At 50.3% G+C, this 18,411-nt stretch overlaps 2 protein-coding genes across 7 annotated transcripts in view; one reads left to right on the top strand and one right to left on the bottom strand.

Annotated features, from left to right (window-relative positions):
* The window catches only part of RHBDF1 (rhomboid 5 homolog 1), a 103,835-nt gene that overhangs the window by 19,407 nt on the left and 66,017 nt on the right, over positions 1 to 18,411 (bottom strand). For 5 of the 6 annotated variants that reach the window (XM_075899185.1, XM_075899190.1, XM_075899187.1 and 2 more), the window contains 6 exons: positions 14,599 to 14,729; positions 11,547 to 11,651; positions 8,500 to 8,713; positions 2,736 to 2,942; positions 1,541 to 1,663; positions 1,245 to 1,405 (listed from right to left, as the gene is read on the bottom strand). In XM_075899185.1, coding sequence (XP_075755300.1) covers positions 1,245 to 1,405; positions 1,541 to 1,663; positions 2,736 to 2,942; positions 8,500 to 8,713; positions 11,547 to 11,651; positions 14,599 to 14,729 — 941 coding nt within the window. The remainder of the gene's footprint in view (positions 1 to 1,244; positions 1,406 to 1,540; positions 1,664 to 2,735; positions 2,943 to 8,499; positions 8,714 to 11,546; positions 11,652 to 14,598; positions 14,730 to 18,411) is intronic. The other variant, XM_075899188.1, reaches the window with a different exon arrangement.
* Positions 1 to 18,411, top strand: part of SNRNP25 (small nuclear ribonucleoprotein U11/U12 subunit 25) — a 60,638-nt gene that overhangs the window by 27,423 nt on the left and 14,804 nt on the right. The gene's annotated exons all lie outside the window — the stretch shown is intronic.

The following is an 18,411-nucleotide window of genomic DNA, read 5'->3' as shown; positions in this document are numbered from 1 at the left end:
ATGTCAGGTCATTTGTGGAGGGGCCCAGTTGCATCATAGTGTTATGCCAGTGGTCACCAACCAGTAGATCTTGGAGCCTCCAACAAGTGATCCTGACTGGTTTGGCCAAGAGGCTATCAAGTGCCAGCACTTCAGCTGCTCCTCCTCCCCCGTGCATCTCCTGTCCTTTGCCTTGGAGCTGTCCCTCCCCCGGGAGCCTCCTGTTTTCTGGGCAGGGCAGGGCAGGGCAGGGAGAAGAGGACTGATGGCAAGGTGCCCCTTCCCACTCTGTATCCTTTCACCTCAGAGCAGGGCGGGGGGCAAAACAGGACTTGGTTTGAAGTTTGCTGGCTGCTTTAGGGAGTGAGGCAGGGCCAGGGCAGGAGTGAGCCTGCCTTAGCCCCACTGCACCACCAACTAGGAGCCACCGGCAGTGCCCAGCTGGAACCCACATCCCAAGCTCCTACCCCAGTCCTGAACCCCCTCCTGCACTCCAAGTATCCCTGCATCCAAACACCGTCCCAGAGCCTGCATCTAGAACCCCCTCCGGCATCCCAACAGCCTGTCCCAAGAGCAGTTCAGAGCCCCTCTCGCACTCCAGATCCCTTAATCAAAATCCAGAGCCTGCACCCCAACCCTCTGCCCCAGCCTGATGAAAGTGAGTGAGGATGGGCAAGAGAGGGAGGATGGAGTGAGCAGGGACGGGGCCTTGGAGAAGAGGCGGGAAGGAGGCGGGGCCAGGGTATTTATATTTGAGGTAGACCTTGGATTGCACTTACATTCAAAAAGTGATCTCGTGCTCAAAAAGGTTGGAGACCCCTGTGTTATGCTAACTAGAGGCAAGTGAGCAGTTAACTCCTCTTATGTCTGCTTTCTGGAGTTGCAGGCTATTTCCTATGTAAACAAGCAGATTTCAGGTATGGTGTCCCAGAGGCTGCACCCAGACACAAATATTGAGGAAGTGGCCTCACCAGCCCCACAGACTTTCCTTTCAAGGTCTTCAAGAAGAGGGCTGGCATTTGGCTCTAAGCAAGAATCTGTGCACCTCTGGATTTGTACTGAGCTAAACGGAGACAGCTGACGTAAGGTACCAATCATAGCACCAATCCAGGCCTATGCAGCAACTGAGACAGTAGCTCCTTTGGGCTTGTCTTCACCATAAGCAATGGTGGCTAAGGCCTTTCAAGCCTGGGCTGTGAAATGTCTTTCCCTTCCCATAGTCTGGATCAGGAATTAGATTCTGCCAACAGTCAGAAGATACTTACAGCATCAGGTGACTCCTTTCAAGTTCATTTTTGTCCAAGGCACCTCCTGTTAGATCCGCCTGCTCCTGGGGTTTCACCTCAGAGTCCTTGATCGCCGCTTCAGATGGAGATTCAAACACTTCATCGGGGTACGTAGAGAGCTCTTCGTGGAGGACTCCTTCCTGGGCAAAGAAACGTAAGTCCATCAACGACATTCCGGTGACTTTTAGAGCAAAGCAACTTAAAAGGCAGCGCTTCCAGCTCTAGCTTTCTTACAGCCTTTGCTACTAGGACCAAACCAGCACTGCTTCCCTTACCCGAGCAAAAAACGAGGTGTCCAACTCATCTGGGAAATCCACTGTGTCCTCCTCCAAGAAGCTGGCAGGGGTGAAGCTGCGCCGCTGGGCCCTCCTCAGGGTACTGTCCTTCACAGAGCGGCCCTGCAAGGGACGGGTACGGCATTCAGTCACAGAGAAATCTCCCTGCACGCGCACACACCTAAGGCCTAGACAGTTCGACTAAGGGGGCAGAGCCCATGTTACTGAGTCAAGTCCATTGTAATAAGCAAACATGTCATTTTAACGGTAAGCATCTGAGCCAGGGAAGCTACGACCGTTCTTCATTTACAAGAAACATGGGCTGGTGTCTTTGGTCCTTATCTGATTTTGTGGTCTTTGGGGGGCTCTCTCGGAGTCTGCTGCGTTGGCTTCTTATGCAAGTCAACATGACACACGGGGCCATGCACGTAGTGGAATGATTAGCATTACTGGATAGAGCAATGTCAGGATGCCACACTGGTGACTTCTGGCAAGCACACTAGTGACCCTGACATGTAACTAACAGTTAATCTCTCTTGGCTCAGGTCTCACTACCTTCCTAAGTTTTCACCCCCTATTCTCCTCATCTCTCCTTATTTTTATTCTCTGTGTTAAAAGTTACAGTTTTTACAAACCGCCCCCCCAAATATCGAGCAAATGAAAACAGAACAGAATGAAAAACTGATAGTAAACAAGGTAAAAACTTTACTTTCAATTAATCCAGTGAATTAATGATTTTAACCCTTTAGGAATGCAACAGCTAGAATTATTCCCAACTTCCCTTTCAGCGGAGCTAAACGGTGCTTTCTGCAGTCTATGTATGCTTCTTTCCAAGGATCATCACCCAGTCACAGCTTAGCTTTTCCAAGCTTCTCATCCAGTCAAAGCCTAGCTTCCCTACTGCTAAACACATTTCCTAAAGAACCTGTGAGCCTGGTTGCTCTGTGCCTGGAAACACTCAGACTGACCAACTCTCGGCAGGTCTGTGTACAGCCTACAAGTACCTTACTCCACTTCCTCCTAGCCATGGGTAGGAAGCAGAGCGTACTTACAGTCAGAACAGTGACACCTCCCCCCCAAATGACCTACAGGAGTCTCGTTTTATACCTCCTCTCACCTCAGGAATCCCACAGAATGTGCCTTCATCAGCGAGCCCCATCCCACCCGCATAGGAATCGCCTCATTCAGACAGTACCTTCACTAGAGCTGCTGCCGCTCGGAAACTCATTTTAGCCACTGATTCCCGTTTCCGCCGTCGTGGTAAGCGATTGAACCCAGACCGAGAGCTGGTGAAGGAGCACAGTGACGTGGCACCTGGTGTGATTGGCGTGTGGGGGATGCTGTATCCATCATTCTCATCAGCCATTCGGAATGCTCGGCCTCGGGCTAACGGGTCTACAATCTGCAGTCAAAGAGAAGACCTCTGTTACTAAGAGAAATGGGGAGAGCTCAGCATGCACTCAGAGGCAAGGAGCCTTATCCGGGGGGCTCTCTTCTCCCCTCAACAAACACAACGAAATATAGGACCTCCAGACTGGATCAGACCAGGGCTTCATCAAGCCCAGTATCCTGTCTCGGAGGCCTGCCAACACAAGATGCTTCAGAGGAAGGAGTGGAGCATGGAGAATCTATACTCCATGAAGGTCGCATCTTGAGCCCTGAATGAGACAGTCTATGTCCCTTCCAAAAGTTTTGTTATTCACTATAACACAACTCTCAATTTTCGTATTATCCACGTAAGTGTCCAATCCTCCTCTCACTCATCTTAAATACCTCAACATCATCATGTGGCAGCAACTTTCATAGTCTAATTATCTGTTGTGTGAATGAGAGTTTTTCTAGGACCTCGGTCGTTCTCTGGCTCCTTTTCAGAGACTCCAAAGCCAAATGGAATCACTGTGATCAACTTACAAGATCTCCTGTATAACAGTTCAAAGAACTTTCCCAAAATAATTCTGAGAGTAAGTTCCTCTTAGACTCGTCTAACTCTTCAAAATCCTTTTTGAGATGGAATGACCAGTGCAACATACACTAGTAAGATGGGCTGTGCCATTGATTTACATCATGTATAATAATGTTTCTTATATTTTCCATCTTGTATCCTAACATTTTGTTTGCTTTTTGGACCAGAGCTGAGCAGAAGTCTTTCCTGAGCTCCCCACTGTGATGCCCTGGTCCTTTTTGTGATTTAATACAGCTAACATACAACTCTGCAAGATTTCACATTTTCCCCTCCAATGGGCCTTACACTGCAAGTATCGGCACTGATGTAATCTACTATGCTGATGATGATGCCTATTCACCCAGCTTAGCTAGGGCTATGAAATGCCTCCTTTGCTCAGCAGCAGAACACAAACACCTTCCTGGTCATCACTGCTGTTCTTTAGAGCGGGTCAAAATTTTTCAACTGAAAAATTCTCACCAGAAATGATGGTTTTGTTGAAAATAAACATTTTTGTAGAGAAATGTCATTTTTAACAACATTGTTCAATTTTATAATGAACATTTTTTAAATGGAACATTTTTATTTTGTTTCGTTTCAAATTGCATGTTCATGTCACTTTGGATTTTTGGGAAGGATAGGGGGGTTCTCTTTCACTTCCTTTTGTTTGTTTTTTAAATACTTCCCCCCTCCCACTTCCTCCCCCCCAGAACATGGCTCAGTGGGACTATCCGAGATAGTTAAGAAAAGTATGTGTGTTTGCAGGATTGGGGCCCCGTTTTTGAAAACGTAACCCTGCCCCATTCTGGGCTGATGTAACCCAGCATGGACTGGTTTGTTCAGTGATGCCACCGCAGCTTGTAACTAGAGCTGGACTAAAATTTTCCATCTGGGGGAGGGGGGTGTGGAATGTTTTTTTTTGCCCTCACTATTATATGGTGTGTACCCCACATAGGCCCTGAAAGGGTTAATGAAGGCCTGAGACGCCAATTATGATACCTAGCAGCAGCTCTGGAGAACAGAGCAGGGAAAAGAGAGAACCAGGCTTAGGGAAAAGCCCAACCTGGGCGGTACTGGGCAGTGATTATAAAAGCAGGACATTGAGAGAGAAAGGGGTTGCTCTGCTCAATTTACCTTATGACCAGTGCCAGTCCTCAGACCCTCCTAGTGGGCCAGCGGGCACTCCCCTCTGGCAGGCCCCTGGACGGTGCAGGAGTCTCTGCATGCTCTGATCCGGCCTGCCGCCCCCACCCCCATCCCCACCCCCGGTGATTTAAACCCCTCCCAGGGGACCCCATTGCCACCACTGGCAGGGTTAAAATGGCTTCTTGCTGCTATCCCTGCACCGCTCCTGGTACATCCCTGTGGCCAGTGGCAGACGTGTGCAGAGTCATCCCATCCATGGTCCCAGGGCGGCTGGTGCGAACCATCCTTGCACTTTGGGGGCCCTCACAGTGGCAGCCTCAGTCGTCCTATGGACAGGACAGTCCCCATTGTCAGGTTAGTCTGAGGTGGGTTGGGGCTGGCAGCAGGGGTTGGGCCTCCCTATACTAACCTCTGCAGCAGGACGCAGAGCAACCATTGCCATCTCCCGGCCAGCCTGGAGCAGACCCCAAGTTGCTGCATCACTCCACTTTCCCGCAGTTCCTGCCACTGTCGTGAGTGTGTGGGGAGTGGGGAACGGGTGGGTGACCACTGCTGCTTCCCTGCGCCAGGCCCCACCAGTAATCACTGAGGCTGCATGCCTTGGGGGGAGAGGTTTGGGAGAAGCAGTGCAATGGGGGGCGAGGGCAGAGCAGGGGCTGGGCTTGGTGGAAGGGTATGCACCCACCTCCCGAGGGCCACAGGGACTCTCATGCTCAGGGAGGATTGCAGAACTGCTTGGCCCATAGATAGCCCACGAGCGGTGAGTTTGCGACCCCTGGGCTACAGGGAGAGAGTTGGCCCTCTGAGTCTAGAGAGGATGGGAGGAGAAAGCCCAGGGAGAGAGTTGGCCCTGGGATCCGCTCCTGATTGAGGAAGTCTGGCAGAAGGCCAGGAGGCAGACAAAGCAGTCACTGGAAATCCAGCAGCTCCAGTCGCAAGCCCTAGCCTAAGGGCACAATGCAGACTGGCAGGGAGAGAGCCCTGAGAGGCATTCTTTGAGGGGACAGGAGGTCAAGTCTAAAGAGCAGAAATTGGTTTGAGTTTGTGCTTTTAGATTGTTCGAGGATTCCAGGGAAGGCCTAGGAGCGCCAGCCTGCAGCCCAGGTGAAGACCTGAGAAAGGTTTAATAGGAAAGAGCCCAGGGAGGCTCTGCAAAGTAGCCCTTGGCTGCTGATTACAAGGTTGCTGGGCCGGAACTTGATATGGTGGTAGGGGCTAGACTCCCTATCAGCCACAGGGGACGGTGGCACGAAGCCCCTGAGAAAGGGACATGGACAACAGAGCGCCGACAAGGAGACACAGCTCGGTGTTGGGCCTGAAGGTCTTTGGACTTAGTTGGACTTTTCTGGTACCCTGGCAGAGGTGGACTAAATTATAACCCGGCCAGAGGGCCGAGTTACAAGAAGAGAGACCACTGCAGCTCCAAAGAGATGGGCAGCAATGGGTGTCAGATGGGGAGAGACACCACTACACTGTGCTTAACCCCGAGGAGGAACTCTAGCACTGAGTGGTCTCCCTCACAGACACCCAGAAATTTTGCCCAGAAAATTGTACTGATGTTTCATTTACTGCTAGCTAGTGCCAAACTAAGCAAGGCAGTCAATCATTCGCTACATTTTTTTCAATTTTTTCTTAAACTTACCTAGTGACACGGCTGATTTTTTCCCCCGATATGACTTGTTACAAAATGGAAAATAATAAACATGCTGATTAGGAACTTGGGATAACAAGTGTGAAAAATAAAACAATTTTGCAACCTTCCGTGAAGTTTGTCAGTTTCTCAGTTCTGCTTGTAGCCTTCCTGGGTCCCAGACGTGTGAAGTTACAGCACCCAGAAACCTCACATTACTCCTCCACAAGACCAAAAACGAGGATTTAACTCTGTCCAGCCCAGCTGGAACAAACCAGTGCTGACTAGGGCAGCACATTCTATGCACTCTCCTAACCAACGGCTGACGAAATACAGTCTTTGGCAGATGTACAAGTTCTGCCAGTATAGCCTCTAACCCTCATTAGCCCAACAGCTCTGGCCTGAAAAGTTATAGGCTCTGATGGTTGGGCTCATAATCAAGAGTTCAACATCCAACAGGTCTCTTTCCACTGTCACATATGGAAGTTATAAACTGCGGCAGCTACATCCGACAGACATTACAACTTCCACATGGCTTCGAAGGGTAGCATTTGTGAAGTCTGAGATGTGGTGCTCATTAACTTTACAAGTCTTTCATAAATTGGCACACAGGAGGGGTTACTTTCAAAAATAACCACAAAGTTTTAGACACACGTTACAACTGCTGTCCGAGGAGTCAATGGAAGCTCCGATATTAAACAATCTTGACCATGAATAAATATTTTACAAGGATACTTTTTGTCAAGCTATGTTCTCAGCAAAGTCCAGAGCACAGGCTTTGTTTGAAGCCACATGTTAAATGTGAGTTGATTCAAAGGCTTTTCCAAACTGAAAAAGCAGCCCCATTTCTCCAGGTCCCATAATTCTGCAATGGCGTATTTGATTAAATCCAAACTTGAAAAAAGCTAAAACATGAGACATTTCAGCTTTGGAGACTGAGGTGAGAGAGCAGAACCAGGGTCAGACCAGAGACCATCCTGGGCTATGGAAACACCACTAAGACCTGACCCTCCTTCCTTCGAGACAGGATTAGAGACTGCAGAAGGAGGTCATTTCATTTTATTTCATTTCCCCATCTGGACAAGTGCATCCCTCTTAACTGATTCCATAGCCCCAGGTCAGGTGTGAGGGAAAAGCAAGGAACTGGGAACCCTTCGGGTCAGAGCTCAAGCACTAATGAAGTTACCACGTTTAGGTTTATGTATAGGCAGGATCAGTACTTCAGGAACACAGAGTAGGCAAGGAAGCTGAAAGCAAAACCCTGGCAAGTTCTGAGGGTTCATGAGGCGAGTGTACCAGCCTGAGGTAAGAGCCGATACACAGGTAGCGTCTCTGAAGTCGTGGGATATAACAGTATTTCTGAGGATACTGAAAACTAGGGTACTCGCTAAGGTGAAGATTTAACAAGTGCACTGTGTGGTAATGGAGCTGTTAATAGGAGACTGTGGTTGGGGAAGATAGGGTCTAATCTGGGTATCAGAAGTAAACTGACAGGTCTCCTCCCAAAACTATGAGCATCCCATGGTGGAAGACACTCTGACAGCTAGATCGGACACGGGAAGTGGAATCTCTTGCTATGGAGGATGCTAAAAACACTGTCCACAATGCCTGCAACTGATAACGAGTGCTCACCTCCCACTCTCATTCAGTGATGATGCCAAAGGGACAAAGCCACAGCTCTCAGAGTCCCCGGGAAACAGACTGCAGATTATAAACCACAGAGTGGGGGTGGGGCAACACTGAATGGGAAGAGCCTGATACAATGTGTATGAGATTTAGGAAAACATCCTCTCCCGAAGCAAAATGCAGGACAATGTAGCACTTTAAAGACTAACAAGATGGTTTATTAGATGATGAGCTTTCGTGGGCCAGACCCACTTCCATTATTTGATCTGAGGAAGTGGGTCTGGCCCATAAAAGCTCATCATCTAATAAACCATCTTGTTAGTCTTTAAAGTGCTGCATAGTCCTGTTTTTTGTTTCAGCTAGACCAGACTAACACGGCTACATTTCTATCACTATCCTCTCCCGAGAAACTCTTCCTTTTCTCTAGACCTTTGTTTCCATGCTGGATCTCTTTAGTGTCTTGTGTACACGGATCTGAAATGATCAGGAAACACTGAACCCTGAAGCAGGCTTAGCATCGCACAGTGGGAGGGGAGGAAAAGGAGCCTTGCGGGTACGCTCTGAAAGCGAACACGTTCCACGGAGTGGCCCCGGCTGCTCCTTCATCGGACTCACCTTCTGCATGCCCAGTTGACAAGGCCCGACGTAGAGAGGAGGAGGAGTCTCTGTGCTGGTGAGCGAGATGTTATCTTGGCTGGGCAGGTCCATTTCCCGGATGACCTGAGGTTTCAGCTTCCCATATCGCTGGCTGCAATGGCGAAGGCTTTTTCTCTGCCATTTCTGAGTGGCATCGCTGTCCTTGCTTACCCCAAACCAATCGGCTGTGCCCCTGAAAGACACCAATGCAGAAGCCCGGGGGAGGTTTGGGTTGACTTAAATCATGCAAACGACAGATAGAAAAGCCCTCCGTGGTTCACACCTAGTCTGTTCCCAGGCAGGATTCTGCCCTAAATTATTTCTCACAGGCTCGTCACAGCTTGGTTTCAATTAACCAGTAAGACTGGGGCACAAACGTTTCAGCAAAACATTACAACAACAACAAAACGTCTTTTCCATCAAAACAAACATTTCACACCACACGTTAGGGGGAGTTTCTACCTAGGCAGTGAGAGGAGAATCGACCCTGTTTTTATTAGCTTTGAGTTATAACAAAAAGGTCCCTAGCCAAGTAGAGTTGGTTACGTAAACACAGATCCATTTCAAAGGCCTCAAACAGCCTCTCTCACTAAAAAACTCCCAACTGTAACCCCATTCACCTCAAACTGGTCCCCTCTGTACATCCCTTTGAGGTACCCAGAACAGGCAAGCTTGGCAGCGTCCCCCAAAGGTCACAAGACTGGCATTTCTGATCCAAGGAGGAGAGTGAATTCTAAAATCGGAAGGACCGCCATGCAGAATGCCTCACCCTACCAGCAGCCCCAGGCCCGCCAACGGGAGAAAGGGCAACTGCTCCGGGGCCCAGCAATTCTAAAGGGCCCAGGGCTGCAGCGGCCAGAGCCTGGGTCCTTTAAATCTGCGCCAGAGTTCCGCACGGCGTGTTGCAGGCAGCTCTCAGGGCTGTGGGTGCAGCACCTTGCTGTCCAGGCAGTGCTGAAGGCTGGCTGCCTTGGCACAGCCCCTTGCGCCTGAGACCCCGCCTCTTTCACAAGGGCAGAGCAGGCCCCCCACACACCTTGCCCAGGCGCACAGCGTGGCTGTTGGCTCCCCTAAGCAGGGCCCTCTCTGTCATTCCCAAGACAGCTTCAGCTTAGGCAGCTTTGCAGATGGCAGCTCTGGCTGGGCAGCCCGGGGAAAGACGTGGCTCCCGAGAATGCTGCTCCTAGGCCATCTGGAGCGTTACAGGCTAATACCAGCACATGAGATTTTACTCTGAAGATAACTGGCAGCTAGTGTAAATTACAACGCCCCCAGTGAGACACTCAATTCACCCAGCACGCACCTGCCTTCTCCACAGGTCGAAATTCAGCCCCCCACTGCCACTGTCTACCTTTGCCCAGATGAAGGAAGCAAGATCTGCCCCTGTCCTACTGGACAAGCCATTTTGGCCCACTGTCACTTGCTTACCCAGCCAGACCCTATATACGGTGAACAACAAACCCAGCGCTTTCCACTGATCTTCAGTAGCCCATGGGTCTCACCTGTTTGGAGCAAGCTCAGTTTCTTCCAGCACCTCGGTTGGTGACACAGGCCAACTACCAAGAAGGGGCTTTGCACAGAGCTCAGGAGCTCCTCCCTCAGGATGCTGTTCTGCTCCCACAGACACCAACAGCTAAGCTCAAACTGGAACTCACCATGGGCGGGACTGGGACCAGCAGCCCACCTGACACAGCCTGAATTCACTGAGCTGCCCTCAGCCCAAAACAACCCCTGGACTGGGATTGTGCAGGTGGCTACAGGGGAAGAAAGAAACCGTCCTTGCTTCCTGTAAGGTTTCAAAATAATCAACTGATCGGATTTGTCTCCAGACTTCCGTAACCAGCACTCTGCTCCTCTTCCCATCACTTCATTTGTCACAAGACGTCTGTGAATCACGTCACCGGTGAGGGTGCAGCCGGCACCTCGGGGGCCCTCCTCTGAAGGGAGATTGTACTGTCCTAATAACCGTTGATGGAACAATGTACTGACAGAAACAGATGGCGCCTCAGAGCCCTCGACACCCTCCACTTCCATTAGCCACCAGCACGACAGGTCCCTGGCGCTCACAGCAGAGGGCAATTGGTCCGACTGAAAGCAGAGATGGGCTACTGGGATGGAAGGAGCCGCTATTCTGCTCTGTTTGCAGCACTCATACCGGAGCACCCTTGCCCTTTAAAGATGTCCCCTGGCCCTTTACAGGTCTGGAGTTCTGCTGAAGAGTGGAAAGCCTCCAAGGACACAGGGAGAAAGCAGGGAGCGGTTATAGGGGATGGCGGCGGTTCTCCGGTGAGACTGCGCAGGCTTGGGACTTGGGCAAGGTGCATTTGTTTGGTTTCTTGGATATTAACTTTACTAGAAGCCCAGTTTATAACCCTTCTTGGGCTGGGAGTGTCACAGAGCCCCCTTTTGCTATCTAAGCACCTTCCAGAGGCACATTAAGCAATGCTGACTGGCATCTGGGACCTGTGGGTCGTTCTCGCTCTTCCTCTCCCCAGGTTGAGGCTGGGTGGGAGTATTCCTCATCCCAAGGAGCTGTGCGCACACACCGTGTTCCCGTTTGCACAGCAGGGTGAAACAGAACACCCTGCATTTGGAGCTTCCTGGGGCTCAGGCATTCCTCTGGGAACTGCTTCCACCTGGGCAGGAGACCAGGAGGCTGAGGGCTTGTTAGGGGGGAAGGAAGCTAATGGCTCATTAGTCAATTCCATGCCTGGTATTTTCAGCTGCAGAACCGTTTAGTCAGTAAGACCCTCAGTTCTGTTAGGTGAGCACAAGACATCCACCACAGCAGGCGCATTTGTTTGGATTCGCCCAGCCCCTGGGATCTCTGCAGCAGGCAGCATGGGGCAGGCCAGGCATCCATGCATGGGGCAGGCCAGGCATCCATGCATGGGGCAGGCCAGGCATCCATGCATGGGGCAGGCCAGGCATCCATGCATGGGGCAGGCCAGGCATCCATGCCTGGTTCACAGCAGCCCTCCCACACACATGCAGTGGCTGGGCTTCACACTCAATGCTACTGGTACCTGAAGAGCGAGCGGGGCACTGACTGCCTTTTTCTCAGGGGCCTCCTGCCCGCCCGGTGCCCATGAACAGGCAGGGTCTGAATCCTCTCAAACCGTACCCGTCTGCTGCAAAGAAAAGGCGGAAGGGAGAGAGCCCGCAGGGCTGGCTGGGAGAGGCAGTGCGTGGGTGGTGCCGTTCCCCATTGCCATCAGGAGCACTGCTCTGGCATTCATTCCCGTTCCCAACTTTTTTGCCACAGTGCCAGCTGAGGCCAGGTGCACCCCATTCCACATGCTGATGGACAGCGCAGCCTTGTGGAGGGAGGCTGGGGGTGGCAGACAGGAGCCGCCGTCCTTGTAACTTGCAGCGGGGCCTGGGGCAAGACACATCACGTTCCCACAGACGTTAAATCAACCATAGCCTGATTTCCACGTGACTCCTGCCACCGCCAGAGCAGCCTGTGTCCCCTGGAAGTCAAGCCACTTCTATTCAGTGCCTAACTATGGACCGGGCTGCCCAGCTTTAGGCACCAACACTTGGACACGTTGGCTTTTACCGCTCCATGCCTCAGTTTCTTTCTCTGAGGATCAAGGCTGCTGACGACCAGCCCCCTGAAGGCAGGGCAGAGGCTAGGAAGTGGAACGAAAGGCTTCCAGCGTCCTCCTGGAAGTCTGGCTGTCAACTTAAACACAAGGTCAAAACCTGGCTTCAGATCTTTCCTCCCTACCCTTCCATCCTCAGCCACTGTCCACCATCCCCTTTCTTCTGGTTCCTACCCCTTCATCTCCTAACCCTGGGACCTAGGCCATGGGAGAGACTCCAACTGATTTGTCTTCAGCATTAAGCGCTGCTCTTTTCTTTCTGTCCCTACCACTAACGCGCCCATCCAGTCCCCCACTGTCTCTTGCAATGTCTGTAGCCTCCCTGAGACACTCAATGCTGCCCCAGCCCACACAACACAGCTGCTGAGATCAGCTTTCTGGCCAGCCCACCACACCCCACCCTGGCCTCTCGCGACTGGCTCCCCACCTCCTTTGGATCAAATGTACATTTCTCCTCTTGCCCTCCTACATATCTATCTGACCTTCTCTTTTATTAAGCCATTCCCCGCCCTTGTTGCTTCCCCTCAGGGATCTGCCTGCATCTCCTACCACGGCCGTCTGCCCAGGGACTAGCCTTCTAGGCTGATCCACCCACTCCTTAGGAATCTGGGGGAACGCCTACAAGCAAGGCGGCCAAAAGGCATCTAAATAAAGGAAAGCCGTGCCCTTAGCAGACCCTCTCCGCTGTGTACGAGCCGCGTGGAACAGCCACATCATCGTACTGCACCTTTTCAGAGCAGGGGGACTTTTTCAAAAGCTCCTGTAAGTGATATGAAGGTAAATGGGACGTCTGAGCCATTCACCCACCCAGGAATTGGGACTCCCCAGTTGCCCTGGGGGACCTTGAGCACATCTCAGGGCTGTAAAATAAGAGTGCACAAAACTGCAACAGCAGCAATGTTCACTCCACCTAAGAGACAACCCCGGACTCAGGCTGCGCACAGCGACTCCCAGCCTGAGACAGTAAATGAACTTTCCTGTGAGGGATGTGAAAGTGGAATCATGCACACGGCTAACCGAGGAGCTTGGGTGTGTCAGTTCATCTTCACGGCTACACTCAGGCTCCCGCTACATGCCGGGTGCTGGCTTAAAAGACGGCTCCCAGCAAGCCGCCTACCCCCCACCTGCGCTGCTGTCTATGTACGGGGAGCCACAGGGCAGGGGAGATCGCCACATCTGGGAGAAACTGGACCAGCATGCCTAACAGACAGAAAAGTCACTTCTGCCGGGCAACGTGAGCTGGGCGCTACGACCAGGTGGAGGTGCGGATGCATGTTGCTCCAATATACAGGTACCACTAACAGGCAGGAGGTGGCTCTCAGTGCTGGGGGCCCAACAGTCCCAGGAGAATAAGCCAGCAGCCAAGAAAGCCAATTCCATGGGAACGGCTGCCAAGCACCTCTGCCCTGCTCTAGGCCTGCACAGCAGACTTCCCTCCTTCTCCAACCACTGCCCACTTTCAAAGGTACTTCCCTGCACGTGTGCCTTCCCAAGGACCATCCCAGCCAGGCTGCTGAGCAGATGTCAGAGACACAAGGCAGGTGTCTCTATATTCTTTATTATACCAACTTCTGCAGGTGAGAGCCACAAGCTTTCGAGCAGATGGCAGGCAGGCATCCGCCGGCCCTGCCACTTGGAAAGGGGTGGCCAGACTGCTTGCACAAGGCACGACGAGCATCGTCTGACCCGCCATAAAAACAAGCAGCCCAAGGAAATTTGCTCAAACTTTCCAGGGCTCTCCCTCTGAGCAGAGCCCACGCCCAGAACACGTCAGCCCAGAAGGGAACGTGTGAAAGCAAGGGCCTGAAACGGAGAATGACTCGCAGCCGTCCCTAGAGGGGCACTCCCAGCACTGCACAGAATTCTGTCCAGACTCATTTCTGCAGCCGGATCGCCGACGGGGAGCCCCTTCATTTCAACTGGTTCTGGCCAAACAGCAGCGTGAGGTCATGCTGGGCCAAGTGAATAACAGTGCAGAGCTGCTGGCCCCAGGACGGAGCCTTGGGCACAAGGAGATAACACGGGCGCTTTGGGTAGCACATCCTGCCTCTCAGTGTGCAGCCCAAGAACCACAGCCCTGCCTCCTTCGGGGTGATCGGAAATCTCTGCCCAAATGCTGAGCACAACAATCTCTTGAAGGGCTGTGACCAGGCTAGAGCAAACAGCCAGTCCTAACACTCAGCTAAGACTCTGTGCTATGCTACGGTAAAAATCATGATAAGGCGCCTCTAATGCAAGAAGAGAGTGTAATCCAGCAACATGGGCACGCTCGGATCGCTCAGCAGCAGCCCTACCAAAACGCTCCTAGTACAGGAAACTGCTCCCTCACCATCCAGAACCCTGAGCAAGAAATTGACGCATCTCTTCCGAGAGCGCAAAGGACGACAGAAGGCTTGTCAGAAGCAGAACCCCAGGCCTGCCCCTTTCCTGCTGCAAACAGTCCCGTTGTGCACACTATGCCGCGTCTTACCTCCTGATGGTCTGGGTAATGGAGGTCTGTCGATGGAGCATGGGCCGCCGCACCTCATTTGGCGGGGAAGGGATGCGAGTGTTCTCAGCAGGCATGCTGACGCTTCTCAGGAAGGCCGGGCGTTTAAATGGCTGCAAAACAAAGTGGGGAGCATTTCACTGCCCCTGCATTCATGCTGCACATTCATTCCCTAGCAAAGCCCACCACATGCAACAAAAAAGCAGCTAATAACAGGGTAGCTAACGACAGAGTAGCATCTCATGGGCTATCAAGTGCTACAAGGTCAGGTCTGGAGAGAAGCTCTTGCACCAGGCTTCTGCCCTTGCTCTGGACTTTGCTACAGTGCTGCTTAGGTGAGAAAGATGCATCACCTATGGACAGGGTGACAGAAGGCTACATGCTCCCTCCCACCCCAGGCAGTGGGTGAGGTCATCACACTACAGACCCAGAATTGGGCATGAGGGAAGAGACACACACTAACATCCATCCAAAACACAAAACCTGGCAGCAATACCAAGGTTGGGAAAAAACTTAAAACACAACAAGTGGTGCTGCAGCACCTTAGAGACGAACCAAAAAAAAAAAAAAAAATCACTTGTCATGTTGTAAGTTTTTTTAAATCACAGACTCACGTGACTACCCCTCTGAGACCTGCTGGAAAAGTAATATAGCAAAACACAAAATCTCCAGTAACTTTCCAGAGTGCACTGGGGACAACTTTTGGCTTCCGAAAGCATAGGAAGTAACCAGCGGGGAAGTAACGAGAGTGGCTACTGCTTCAGAATTGGTTGGCCACCACGGTGGAAGAGAATGTGATGGTAAAAAGTAAAATGGATGAAAGTGACCATGAAATAAGATTTCATGACTCGAAATAAGGGAGATGTCATGACTCACAGCACCAGAACCAGGACAATGGACTTAGGAGCAAGAGAAAGATGAAGGAAAGGGAGTGGGGATGGTGAGCAAACAGCAGCTGGCACCCTGAAGGGTTCAATGCCTATACTGTTTCAGTGTTCACTGAAAAGGTTAATGACGACTGTAATGCCCCCTCATGGCCAGGGACATCTCTGCAATGCCCAACCCATTTCCCCTTTTTCAGGGCTCCTTGGACAAGGTCTCTCTCCTCCCATCATAGTGCTTCTTGGGGTCTGCTTCCGAAAAAGCAAACACAAAGAACGAACTTACCCTACTGATCACAGAACCCCCCACAAATCTGTCCCAAGGCCTAGCTCTTGCCTCAGACTTGTGGGCAGAAAAGGTTCCCTCCCAGCACCTCTCATCAGCTCACAGCTACCCTGCCCAAGCTGACTCCCTTGCAGCTTCTCAAGTGTCAGTCTCTCATAAGGAACCAGCTGCTTGAGGTTCCTTCCTTGCAACAGGTGTCGCTGGCTGGCTCACTCAGCAAGCCTGCTCCAGAGTTCATGTCTTCTGCAGGCAGCTTCCTCCCTCTCTGAGCTCTCAGGGCAACCAGAAACTAACACAACTGATATTAACAACAAGGGGGACGGAACAAAAGCCAAAACAGGGAAAGATCAAGTTTCCCAGTTTTGTCATCTAAAAAGAATGACTCAGGTCTGGGAATCTCCCTCCCGGCCTCTCCAGTGAAGACCAATCTCTCCTCAGGCCCTATGCTACCAGCACTCCTAGCTACCTTTGAGACACCACCAATTTCCTGAGGAAACTACAAAACATCAGTAATCTACCTGAAAACGCCATCCTGGCCACCATGGACGCAGAAGCTCTTTACACCAACATTCCACATGAAGACTGATTACAGGCCATCAGAAACACCATCCCCGATGACAGCACTGCACACCTGGTTACAGAGCTCTGCAGTGTGGTCCTCACTCACAACTATTTCTGATTCTGAGACAATTTGTATCTTCAAGTCAGTGGCATAGCCATGGGCACCTGCATAGCACCACAGCATGCCAACGTCTTTATGGGTGACCTTGAACGACGTTTCCTCAGCTCTCGCCTCCTAGCACCCTTACTCTACTTACGCTACATCGATGACATCTTCGTCATTTGGACACACGGGAAAGAGACCCTTGAATAATTTCACGGGGACTTCAACAACTTCCACCCCACCATCAACCTCAGCCTGGATCAGTCCACATGAGACATCCATTTCCTTGACACTACAGTACAATTAAATGATGGACACATTTCTACCACTGTACACCAGAAACATATCAACCGCTACACTTACCTTAATGCCTCTAGCTTCCATCCCAGACACATTTCTCAATCTACTGTATACAGCCAAGCCCTAAGATACATTCGGATTTGCTCCAGTCCCACAGACAAGAGACAAACACCTACAGGATCTATATAGAGCACCTGGAATGCCCACCTGGAGAAGTGAAAAATCAGATCGATAGAGCCAAAAAAGTACCCAGACATGAATTACTTCAAGACAGGCCCAGAAGAGAAAACAACAGAATTCCACTTGTCATCACCTAAAGTCCATAACTTAACCCTCCCCCATCCCCAATGCATTATCAACAATCTGCAACCTATCCTGGAAAATGACCCCTCACTCTCAGAGGCCTTGGGGGAAAGGCCAGTCCTCGCTTACAGACAACCCCCTAACCTCAAACACATTCTTTCCAATAACCACGCAACACACCTCCATCGTAATCATCCAGGAACCCAACCCTGCAATCAGACCCGATGCCAACTCTGCCCACACATCTACAGCAATTTCATCTCTGGACCCCACCACATCAGGGTTCATTTAACTGCATATCCACTAATGTGATCTATGCCATCAAATGCCAGCAATGCCCCCACTGCCATGTACATTGGCCAAACTGAACAGTCTGCACGAGAAAGAATTAATGGACACAAATCAGATATCCGTAAAGGCAATACACAAAAACCTGTTGGAGAACACTTTAACCTGCCTGGACACTCATTAATGGATCTACTAGTCAGGACACTCATTAATGGATCTACTAGTCACGGGTTTGTTTCAGACCAATTCCACAAGCCAAATACACAGAGAAGGGTTGGAACTTAACTTCATTTACAAGTTTAATTCTTATGCAAACAGTACGAACAGAGATATTGGCTGGCTGCACATTATCTTCCACATCCTAGGACATAACCTACCAACCAAAAACAATGGAGGTGCTAATTGTTCTTATCAGCCTCTTGTAAATATTTGAACCATAAACTCCCTGTCTCTCTTTTTATTTTGTTCTCCTTTCCCTTCTTTTTTTCCTCCCCCTCCCCATTTATTCTTGGATCTGGACTTCTAATACTCCTGTCATCTGAAGAAGTGGGTTGCGCTCACAAAAGCTCATGATACCATCTACATGTTTTCTTAGTCTTTAAAGGTGCTACTAGTCTATTTGTTGGGTTTTTTTTAAGTTTTTTCTTGCATAAAAATTAGTTTTTGTATCTTTTGCTAGTTGTCCCTCAAATTCTTTCAGCCTCCCTCATTCTATTTTTACACTTGACTTGCCAGTGTTTTGCTCCTTTCTATTTTCCTCCTCATGACTTTACTTTCAGTTTTTAAATGGTGCCTTTTTGCCTCTATTCCTTAACTATGCTGTAAAGTCATGGTGACATTTTTTGAATCCTCTTACTGTTTTGCTGCTGTTGTTTTTATTTGATATATATATATATATATATATATATATATATATATATATATATATATATATATATATATATATATATATATATATATATATATAAATAAATAAATAAATAAAATGTGAGCTTCTACTATGGCATTCTGAAATGGTTTCTCTATGCATCTTGCAGACATTTCACATTTGTGACAGTTCCTTTCAGTTTCTG

This window comes from Pelodiscus sinensis, chromosome 16 (genome assembly GCF_049634645.1).
Source record: "Pelodiscus sinensis isolate JC-2024 chromosome 16, ASM4963464v1, whole genome shotgun sequence".
NCBI lineage: Eukaryota > Metazoa > Chordata > Testudines > Trionychidae > Pelodiscus > Pelodiscus sinensis.
This window is presented reverse-complemented; position numbering and strand designations above follow the sequence as displayed.